The sequence below is a fragment of the Bidens hawaiensis genome, unplaced genomic scaffold (assembly GCF_021521415.1).
Source record: "Bidens hawaiensis isolate Kalapana, Puna unplaced genomic scaffold, B.hawaiensis_p1.1 tig00077647_1, whole genome shotgun sequence".
NCBI classification, from domain to species: Eukaryota; Viridiplantae; Streptophyta; class Magnoliopsida; order Asterales; family Asteraceae; genus Bidens; species Bidens hawaiensis.
In genome coordinates, this window is record NW_027503364.1 from 6,365 (window position 1) to 18,347 (window position 11,983).

Genomic DNA, 11,983 nt, shown 5'->3' on the forward strand with positions numbered 1-11,983 from the left:
CATTGAATTTAGACCGGGTTAACAAATTGGACGAAATTGGCAATGGTTGGGAAACATCAAGGGTCTACTTGCGAAAAAAAAAATATTTTTGGACGAAATTCTCAAATGTGTCCAAACATCAGGGACGATTTTGGCATTGTACTCATTTAATAAAGAAAGAGTAAAAAAGTATGCATACCCCTGACTTAACGATTCAGTTTAACGAGGTTAGTGATTTGAATGTACTTGACAAAAATTGGTAAATGTGAATGATCCATGTATAAAAAATAATTTTTTTAGATTAAATTCGCATTATTTATAAAACCACAACTATGAAAATAACCTTTAATCTCTAAAATATGTTACAAAAATATAAGTGACAAATCAACCCGATAACAAGAAGAAGACGCGTGTAATTCCATGGTGTCCATTTCATAATTTAATTTGCATATTATAACTTGTTTATGTTTATCATCACAAACTTACACTTGTCTTCCAGTTTTCTTTCTTTGTTTCTGCATATGAGTCTAACAGGTAACCATCATCTTAACTTAACTTAACTTAACTTAAGTAGCTCATAAATCAATAGTATTATGTGAATAAATCCTACTTCGATTGATTTGATTTTAACTGCATTTTGATTGTTAGCTTCAAAATATTTTTTAGACGTTTCCGGTAGAAAGTTTTCTTTTTTTTCTTTTTTCTTTTTTTTTTTTGCAAATTTGTTAAAATTTTATATGAAATTGCATGTAAATGCGGTTTGTTAGTGCTGCTTAGTTGATCGTGCATTGTGCTCAATGTGTGCGATTAAGGCTAATTAGGAAGGTTTGAGGCTTGTTAGGGTTTCAGTTTTACCAAATTTTGTCTCTTATTTTTTATTAAATTAGTTAGGCTCATGGTTGTAAAAATCGCGCTTAGGGACCGAGTACTCAACGAGTAATCCCCGCCTAGGCCGAGTTTTCGATGAGCCATCCCCGAGTACTCTCCGACTAAGGCCGAGTACTCCCCAGTCGGCCGCATAGGGTCTGCCTAACGACTTTGCCACCTTGGTTAGGTTTATTTGTGCGGTTCGATCAATAATGATCATCTTTTTTTGGTATTTGGTATCTATTGAAGAGCTGTATATTCTCTTGTAATTTTAATTATTTAAATTTTCACATAAATTATGATGATTTTAACTGTGAATCTTCTTATGCTTAGCAGAACATAACAGAACAGGTTGAAAGCTTCTTCTGCAGGTTACTGAGAAATGGTACTTTAATGCTTCCTTTTTAGCCTAATTCCAGTTATATATATATATTATTTGTATATCGATTTCACTTGTACAGGATGATCACATTTCTGATGAGGATATTGATTGGGGCACTGAAGATGAACTTGAAATTGACAATGTAGTCCCGACATCTGCTTCGGCTTTAGTTACTAGGGATGCTGGAACTGTTATTACCAATGGAGAGGTTAGCTAGGTATAATTATTAATAATATAGCATGAACTTTTCTATATTTGACTTCTTCTCTTTATGTTTCAAGGCAAGTTCATCCGCAGGTTCTTCGGACTCCAATCTAGTCCAACATTTCTTAGGGATGGGGTTCCCTGAGAATTTGGTTATAAAAACAGTTAAAGAAAATGGTATATTTTAATATTTTATAGTTATTTATTTAGGATCAACTTTGATATGGAGTTCATGCGTATTTAACAACTTTGTTATTTCATGTCTAGTGGAAGGTGATGCCGACTCTATACTGGAAACCTTACTCGCACACTCAGTGAGTGAATATTTCACTTTCGTAAATTATTGCATATCAATATCTATACTCTTCAATAAAACCCTACAATGTTTTGTTTTGCCACTTGTCACTCCCACATTAATCCTCACAGTTTAAACCAATTAAATCCCTAAAATACTCATTACCATTTATTGTTAATTGATAACTGTTAAAAACTAATTTCAAGGATGAAAATAACTAAATAAATACTTAAATTGTAAATAAATATTAATTTTTCATCAATTAGCTGTGTAATACACGGTTATCAAGCTAGTGTTCGTATATTTATGTTTTTTCAATGTTTTGCAGGCTCTTGATAATTCTCCAGAGGAACATAACTCGTGTGATCTTAATTATCACCAGCAACAAGGATGTGTCACTAACGATGAGCTGTCTTCTGACTATGATGAGAGTCTTCTAGAAGATTTCTCTGAATTTGACAGTTGGTCTGATGATGAAATAACTGTAAGTATTTGTTAAATTGTATAACATGCGTGGAATTTAACATTGGTTTTTTACAGGAGAACAGTGAGTCTGTAACTAAACATGAAAAAACCAATTTCAGACTTGATAGATATGGGGTATACAGTAGAAGAAGCTTCTGCAGCAATGGAAAGATGTGGTGCGTACCACTGTTATATATTGCAAAAGTTAAATTACTTAAAAGTTTAAAAAATGAAATTTGTTTATGTGTTGATAATATATGAGTTGACCTAATTTTGCAGGTCCTGAGGCATCAATTGCAGAACTAACTGATATTATTTTTGCTGCACAGATAGCAAAAGCAGACTCTATGTTTTTTGAGGAAGAGGTGTCTACTTTTCTTAATGATTCAGTTCTTAAAAACTTATATATTATTAAATATACTATCGATGCCAATTTCAACCAATTTGTTACGTGAATGGTTTGGTTTGGGTAATATTTTTTTTTCTAACGGGCCAAATGGTCAAAATAAAAAAAAGTTTAATATATATATATACATATGTTCAACTTATAACCAGGAATCTTTGGGAATGATTATATTTCTCTATATATATGTTTTATGTTTATTTTCGTAATATTATGCTTTTTTTATTTTATTTTTCTCAGTTTGCTTACAATATTCAACTTTGACGATTTGATAATTGATACACAATGTCCTTTAATAGTTATAGTCTTATAGATGTAATTACGGTTTTGAGTTACTTTCTTGAAGATGTCTAAAATTACATGTTAGTAAATTACATATATAGTTCCTATGTATAAAAAGACTATGGTTTTGAGTTACTTTCTTGAAGATGTTAATATTGTGCTTATTTTATATTTCTTTCCATCTAATATAAAACCAGAAACCGAAAAACACGAGTGGCATGACCTGGAAACAGAAGCGGAAATTGTTCGAGCTGGAGGCCCGGAAACGAAAGAAGCAAAAGGGCCCACTAACCGAAGAAGATGAAGTCATCCGTCTACCAAAACCCATGATAGGCTACGGTGTACCATCACAATCTAGAGTGATAACACACCGAACACTCCCGGATGAAGCCATTGGGCCTCCATTCTTCTACTATGAAAATGTTGCTCTAGCTCCAAAAGGAGTTTGGGATACAATATCCCGATTCCTTTATGACGTGAAACCTGAATTTGTAGATTCCAAATATTTCTGTGCAGCTGCAAGAAAACGGGGATACGTTCATAATCTTCCAATAAATAGCAGATTCCCGATTCTTCCACTTCCTCCTAGAACCATACATGATGCATTACCTTTGACAAAGAAATGGTGGCCCAAATGGGACGAGCGTGTTAAACTCAATTGCTTACAGACTGTTTACGGGAGTGCTAAAATGACGGACAGGGTCCGTAAGGCTCTCGAGAAATGCGGTGATGTTGATGAGCCACCGCTTTATGTGCAGAAGTATGTTATTGAACAATGTAGAAAGTGGAACCTAGTTTGGGTCGGGAAAAATAAGGTTGCTACTTTGGAACCGGATGAAGTGGAAATGTTGTTAGGATTTCCTCAAAATCATACGAGAGGAGGTGGTATTAGCAGGACAGACAGATACAAGTCGCTCGGTAACTCGTTTCAGGTGATAATTTATTATTTTATGTTATTGGGCTTTCCTCCTAAGGGTGCGAATTTCTGGCACGACACGAACCTAACCCAAGGAAAACATTTATTTATCTGGTAAAAGGGTAAAATTGTCATTCTACTTAATTAAAGCTGCGATAATTACACCGTATTTAAACTCTGGCTTTGTTTTTGTTAAGTGGAATATAATTTGGGATGGAGATAGTATTACCATCAAGAGTTTATATGAAAATTTTCGAGAACATGTTACGAAATTTTTATAAGAAATTTGAATGTGTAATGTAGCACAGTTAATGGTTTAAAATCCCCATTAACAGAACACTAATCATGAATTTAAAATCAGGTGGACACAGTAGCATATCACCTCTCGGTATTGAAGGACATATATCCAAACGGTATAAATGTGCTTTCGCTGTTCTCTGGCATTGGTGGTGCTGAAGTTGCTTTGAACAAGCTCAAGATTCCCCTGAACAATGTTTTGTCGGTTGAAATCTCAGAAGCCAACCGAGACATAATGAGAAGCTGGTGGGAACAGACAAAGCAAGGGGGGAATCTGGTCCATTTGTCTGATGTTCAACAAGTGAATGGTGACACACTGGAGCAGTATATTGCTTTATTTGGTGGGTTTGACCTGGTGATAGGTGGCAGCCCGTGTAATAATCTCACGGGCGGTAATAGGGTAAGCAGAGACGGGTTGGACGGTGAGCATTCTACTCTGTTTTATGATTTTTTTCGCATCTTAGAGTTGGTTAAATGCATAATGAGTGGAAAAAGTCAGGTCTAAGTCTCTTTAATGCTTTTGGTTTATGTTTAGTGAAGGTTTAGATCAAGACTTATTAGTAATATTAGTAATGACGTAGGAAGTGGAGACGGGTCTCTGCAAATTTTGTATAGATATATGCGGATATTTGATGCATGCGATGTACTTGCATTTTACTTATGATGATGCAATTTGTTGCCTTGGGTTCGTTTTATGCTCATCAAAGTGATTTCAAGAAGCAGTTGGATGATAAAGAGTGACGAGTGTCGAGATGTAAATCGAACTATGCTTTTAATATAACCCCTATTTATCATGTGTTAAACGCGTTTCATGTTAGGACTTGCAATGTTAAAAACAATTTTAATGCCTCGCTTCACGTATCTTTGTGGTGCCACCACCTTCCGCCACACCACCCAATTCATTTCAACTTAGTCTCTGAAAGAAGACCCGCCAAAGCTTTTCCAGCATCTCCACACCCCCCCCCCCCAACCGGAGCCCTGAAGTAAAGATAAATAGTACGTAGGAAGAGCGTTTAGAACCGATTTAATCACAAGCAACCGGCCTCCTAAAGACAAACTTTTGGCCTCCTAAAGACAAACTTTTGGCCTCCCAAACCGATAATCGTTTTCTGAATAGATCAACAATCGGATCCTACGATTTCTCCAAATTCATATTTCCTCCAACGAGTAATCCAAGATGAATAAAAGGAACAATACCAACTTTACATTGCAGAATATCCGCCATGGGCCTCATGTTTGTTTTACATACCACACAAACGACTTTTCGATAAATATATTTTAAGGCTTGAAACGAGATAAAAGAATTTGAAAATCCTGTGTAAGTTCCCCGTGTTTACAACTTCCCATTCCCCTGCAAAGACCACATCGCCCGCATATAAAAAAATGAGTCACCACCGGGCCGCCCAACCCACATAACAGCCCCCGGAATAAGCCCCGACTCATAACACACGACAAAGCCTCGCATTGAAAATCGGGAGTCGGCGACCCGCTTGCCAAAACCGATGCACGACCCCGCTTCTAAAATATGACCATAGATTACATGAAGAAATCTTCAAGTACTTAAAATAAAAGTTATACCAAGTTGGTACTTGGTAGTTGGACTTTTTAAAAAAGTTTGTATTGAATATGTTCCAAACCAAACATAATAACTCAGTCCAAAAGACTAGTTTGATAGGTGAGTAGGGGTGTAAACGAGCCGAGCCGAGCTCGACTAGGCTTGCGCTTGGCTCGTTTAACTTACATAGAGCTCCAGCTCGATCTCGACTTGTTTCGAGCTTTTGTTTCAAATCTCGAGCTCGGCTGGTGAGTAGATTTTCAAGCTCGAGCTCGGCTCGGGCTTGGCTCATTTACTATTTATCAATTATTTTTTAATTATTTTTTGTATAATTATAATCATTTTTATATATTTTTTTTCTATTATAATTGTATGTATAAAATAATATATATTATTTAGTCATGTTTATTTATTTTTTTATAACATTATATAAATTAATTAATAATTATTAAATATATATTTTAAAAATTTATATAAATGGTAGGCTTGTATAAATTAATTAATAATTATTAAATATATATTTTCAAAATTTATATAAATGGCAGGCTTGTTTATTAAACGAGCTTAGTTTAAGGCTTGGGTTCGATTAAGCTCGGCTTGATCGAGCTTTTTAACGAGCCGATCTCGAGTAGCTTGGGCTGTTTGCACCCCTATAGATGAGGAAACCCATTTGACTTACAAACCCCATCAGAACATAACCGATATGAGACAAGTCTATGGTTTCAGTCCGTATTGGAACATAACCGATAACCGAAAAGAAAAGACACGTAATGGGCCCAATTTGACACAATTGTGTTGAGGAGGGGCCTGTATGCGACACCACCTAAATCTTCATTATTCATAGCACCACTCAAAGCTAGGGTTTTCAGAATCCATGGGATGAACCAACTCAAAGCGAACAACGTCTCACTCTAGTCACTCGGAAGCCATGCTTTGGCCTACCAACAGCTTGTCCGTCGTGTTTACCGGTTTACATCTACCTCAAATTGGCCAATGTTTCATTCGATTTGACCTACAATCTCACTTTCCCTGATTCCGGTACCTAATTTTTATTCTAAGCTCTCATATACTGTAAATTGATTATTACATTTTACTTTTACGCTATTCATTGTGGTTAATTTGATTGTTTTTTGACCTAATTCGTTTGGGGAAAATGGTTATATTATTATTACTAGGCTCGAGCTCGGCTCGTTTACCTTACACAGAGCTTGAGGCTCGGCTCGTTTCGAGCTCTATTTTCAAAGTTCGAGCTCGGCTCGTGAGTAGATTCTCAAGTTCGAGCTCGGCTTGTTTACTACTTATCAATTATTTTTTATATGATTATAATTATTTTTATATAAGTTTTTCTATTATAATTTTATGTATAAAAATATATATTTATTTAGTTATTTTTATTTATTTTTTTCATAACAGTATATATATTAGTTAATTAATATTAAATATATATTTTAAAAAATTATATAAATGGCAGGCTCGTTTAGGCTCGCGAGCAGCTCGGCTCGTTTGCACCCCTACTATTGTGTTTTTAGGTTAAAAGGTTTATTTCATATTTGTTTTACATATGAACTTATTTATCAAGTAAACCCTAATTTTGACCAATATTGATGCTATCTAGCGGTTAAAACCAGTGTTGTTGAAAAACTAGTGTTGTCGAACGCGCTAGGCAGTTAATGCCATAAAAAATTGAATGTCGGTCAACGACTAAAAGATAACGGGTTGTTGCAATGGGATATCGGTAATTTTTTATATCATGCAGTATTTATATATATACATGTAAACATATATAATAATAATAGTAATAATGTAATATCAAAAGTCAAAACTAAAAAGTAATATTTGAAACATGATCTAATAGTAAGCTATGAAATCTTTCTCCGACTCCACATCGATGAGGCATTCAAAATATCGGTCAAATATTGGTTAAATATCGGTCAATATTTCCGATAATATCGCTACCGATGTTCTAACCTATAATTCAACCTTGTTTTGCTTGGGGACTGATAACCGATATATCACCGATTTCCCACCAATATTAACTGTGTAGGCGCTAGTTCGGTAGGGACTAGCGATTAATCGGGATTAATATGGATTAATTGGATTGGAATTTATATATAAATTTTCAAATATACATATATACACCAAATTATATATATATATATAATAATTTTTTCTATTTTGGCCAAATAGCTATTAATTGGCAACTAGTCAGTGGCGTAGGGACTAGCGATTAATCGGTAATTAATCGATGCCTAGGCGCGATTTTTACACCATGATTAAAACTATGGTTGCTTGCAATACCATATGATCATTGACATAGTTTTTGGTTTTGTTTAATTCAGATCAAATTCCTTATGTTGACTCCGATACATATGTCGCTTACAACAATGAGAAGGGTGGTGTGATTGAAAGTTTAAAAGAGGACAATATTGTTAACCTGGATTCAGAAGTTCAGAATCTTCCTGAATGGGTATCGACAGTTGCAATGATTAATTCATGGCTTTCAGATGCAATCTTGTATGAACTTTGGGTTGGTTTGGATGGAAATTCTGCACATAAGATTTATTACTCTGATCTTCCGTGGCCGATAGGAAAGGTTTTGTATTTGAAGCAAGTGTACAATGTGAGACAGTTGCTTGGTATATCGAAAGATAATGCTGATAGAAGGGAAGAAGAGGTGCTGGTTTTTCTGTTATCAGATGTCTTCCGCATGCTTGTTTGTTTCTTATTTTTGCGGTGATAGTATTCTGGTGGCTATATTATTGATTGAGTTTATTGGAATTTTGTGTTGCAGATATATAGGAAAGCTACTATTGCTTACAAAGCTTTGTCAACTAGATTAGGTGAAGATTCATTTTTCTTTGATAACAGGCAAGTTTTGAGATGCTACTTTTGTTTAAATCTTTTCGCTTTATGTTAAAATTATTAATCATGAAAATAATTCTTCTAGCTAATGGTTTGACTGATGCGGCTTCCTTCTTATGTAATGCAGGCCAACTAGTTTGGATGCTATTTTTCTTGGGCATGCACTTATCACACTTTATGCATTACCGGTCAGTATCATTCTATAGTAGCAGTATTAATGTATTATGTTACATTCATGTTTGTTTTTCTTGTGTAATTATGTTGACTGTGATTTGTTATTTCCCGGTTAGGTCATTCCTTTGTCAAACTTAAGTTAGCATTAACTACATTAAAAATCATTTTTCAAAAAGTAAATATAAGACCAAGCGGTAACGACTCAAACGAGCCACATAGCCTACATAACCTTCCCAAAATATGTCATTCTCTATAATCTCCTGTCAGCCCAATTACATCCATCATCAGTATAGATGCTTATATCATAGACTTGTAGTAGAAAAACCAAGAGATATTTTTTCAAATAAAAACTTGACTGCTTCAGCTTGTAGCTGAGTAGCCAATAACAACTTGCTTTCTTCAGTTTCTGACTTTCTGGTGGTTATTGGTTTTCTAGTCAAGTCAACCCACAGGCCACAGTTAATTACCAACTCTGTTCTTTAACCGTTGAAAAGTGAACTAGTTGTTTGACTAAATTTTATTGTTGGACCTAAACGGTCGACCATTCAAGTCACGAGGGCGAGGGTGGTACTATTCATGGCATTTTCATTTTCATTTTCATTCTTTAGTATAAAACTGTTTTGTCAATCTATACAGTTGCTCCTTTTTAATTTGTTTAGCAGTTTTACATTTCTAAAATCTTTTCAAGTACTCTGCTTGCCACATGTTTACCTAAACTGCATAAGCCGCTTATCAAGTTTGGAAATAACAAGTCACTTTATGACCAATGGGCTTTTATTCTAGTTGGTATCATAGTGTTATTAGAAGCCCTCGCTTCTTCCCATTTTTCAGGCGAGGCTCAATAAATGCGCTTTTAGTTCCTAGGTGAGTGCTTTGGCATTGTTTAGGACAGAAACATGAGAAGATAAAAGCTGAGCAAAAGAAACGCAGGGAGTGCTAATGTGCTATAGAAACTTAGATCTAGGAGAGGTCAAAGGAATTACACTGAACATTTCAACATTTTGTTATTCAAGTTTTGGAATTCCTTATGAATCTTGACTATTTAGAACTTTTCGTAGTAATTAGATGATATTAAATGTTATATAATAGCTTTTGTTTATTTTATTTGAAGAATAGTATTATTTTTCATATACATAATATACTTTTAATTTTTTATTTAAGTGAGTTTTTTTCTTAAGCCCTCGCTCTTTTTGCACTTTGCGCCTAGGTCCCAGGCGAGGCCTTTGCGCCTTGGGTGCGCCTAGCGTATTCGATAACTATGGCTGGTATTTATAACTGCAACCTGCAGGCGGTTCTCTTTTACTTCTATTGTAGTTGGTATTTGCTGTCGTTCAAGTGCACATATAATCATAATAGTTTGACTGAAATATTTCACCATCTATTAAATTCAAATATTTTATCTTATTTTTTAGGAAACATCAGTGCTTCGAGGGAAACTATTGGAACAACCTAATCTTGTCTTGTATGCTGACAAACATAAAGCCCAACTTTTAGACGCTTCATCTTCAGATCCATCATCATCTACATCTGTACCAAAAAGAGGGCCTTCAAACTGGAGTAAGTTTGAATTCCACAAATTCTTATTTTTGTTTTATTTCAAGTTTACAACTCACATACTGTGAGTCATTATATTTTATTTCTAGCAGTTAAAATTTATGAAGATTAACATGAAACGAGTCAAATGGATGAAAGTATTGGTTTCATTTTGACCCGTATTAAAAATTACACGTTTTCATGCATGTGTTATTTTGTAGCGTACTAAAAAGTCGACATATTTTAAACCTAGGTTCAAAACCTAAGAACCAACCTAAGAGGGAAAGAACACCGGAAGAGAGAATTTTTAGAAGAAAGGCGAAATATTTCTTGATAACTCAGATGGTTGCGGTTCTTGTGTTTCTTAGTCTTCTTGGTGGATCTGATGATGCTGAAGCAGATGGTGCCGATGGTGATGAGGGTTTTGATTATGAATAATAAAACAAGGAGATTGTCTCTTTGAGCTTTGAAGTTATTTGTTGGTTTCGGTTTCTGTTATGTGGAAAGTTTTGAAACACATGCACATACATTCAACTGAGCTGTGACTTGTGAGAAATAGATGAGATAAAGCTGAAGCAGGACGGTTTGCTTCTTGGTATTAAACATTATTTTTACCTAATTAAGATTCAAAAGATTTTTTTTGGTATCTTGTTTTTTATTCCAGTAGTTATTAGATTTTGTACTTGCGGGCCATGTTTGGGATTAACATTCTGAAGACGCATACACGACACACGTATTGATATAATTTTAGTTATGAACACTCTCATTAAATTCACCCGCTGATTACAAGTTATGTAATCTTAACCCTAGTGCACGTCATCTGATAGGAATGAGCTATGGGGGGAAGTGATATATAGGTATTCTTTAGGGGTCAACGAGAAATTATTACAAGGGGCTAAAGTGCAATATAGGGGTGGTATAAGTAATATGATAAGGCATGTTAGTAGGCAGGATCGAATTTGTTTGGTGTTAGGGCTCCGATGTATGAAGAGAGGGCATTGCCCTGGATTATCGGTGTAATCTTTCTTTTACGTTTTTTGTAATATAATCTTCTATTTTGTTCTTATTATCTTCCGTAAATCCAATCTATCACAATAACACATATCAATTCTTATCATTGGTCCGACCTGCCATTGACCTGCCGAGACCATGAGAAATCAGACCTCTCGATTGGATGCTCATGAGCAGCTTATTCAACAATTACAATCCGATATTACAGAGATTAAGGCGTCTCTCACTGCGTTGAATGAAGATCGAGTGGAAGAAGGTGAATTTCGTAAATATGTTTTAGCTTGGATGAACGCACGCGAGAAGAAACACGTACATGGTGCTTCTTTTTTCCCCAGATCTGAAATTGAGGATATAAGTTCTTCAAAACTTGATTTGTTTGAAATTGAGAAGGGATCGGTTTCACCTCATGATTCGGGTGTGGATAGTTACAGTCTAGGGCTTGCAACTACTGATCCTCCTGTTTATGGTTTCACCAGATCTAAAAACCTGGTCAATAATTCTCAATCAGCTGTGTTCGACTCCTCACTGAACCCTAATTCCTCGATGTCTTTCATCAAAGATTCAGATGTCGATTGCAATTCCGGAGCGACCGTGTGTCTGGAGTTACCACCTACTTCAAACGTGACTACAACTTCCATGAAAATCATTGGATCTGTGGACGATTTTTCTTCTTCTATGGGATTAAATTGGGCTTCAATTTCTAATCGTCTCAATTCCAGAGGTTTTATTCAGGTAACGTCTACAAAACCTATTGTTAC

The 11,983-nt window shown here is 35.2% G+C and overlaps 1 protein-coding gene and 1 pseudogene across 2 annotated transcripts; both read left to right on the forward strand.

Annotated features, from left to right (window-relative positions):
• Window positions 1-1,307: 1,307 nt before the first annotated feature.
• Window positions 1,308-4,595, forward strand: LOC143606849 (DNA (cytosine-5)-methyltransferase DRM2-like; annotated as a pseudogene). Its single transcript, XR_013148827.1, has 8 exons — window positions 1,308-1,436; window positions 1,510-1,609; window positions 1,700-1,746; window positions 2,056-2,211; window positions 2,268-2,368; window positions 2,472-2,557; window positions 3,075-3,809; window positions 4,155-4,595. The product of XR_013148827.1 is annotated as a DNA (cytosine-5)-methyltransferase DRM2-like (transcript).
• Window positions 4,596-4,709: 114 nt separating this feature from the next.
• LOC143606845 (mitochondrial outer membrane import complex protein METAXIN-like) lies at window positions 4,710-10,708 on the forward strand. Its single transcript, XM_077082479.1, has 7 exons — window positions 4,710-4,733; window positions 6,515-6,683; window positions 7,985-8,319; window positions 8,437-8,513; window positions 8,635-8,695; window positions 10,094-10,238; window positions 10,468-10,708. The coding sequence occupies exons 1-7, from the start codon at window positions 4,710-4,712 to the stop codon at window positions 10,650-10,652; spliced, it is 996 nt and encodes a 331-aa protein (XP_076938594.1). The 3' UTR covers window positions 10,653-10,708.
• The last annotated feature ends 1,275 nt before the right edge of the window (window positions 10,709-11,983 follow it).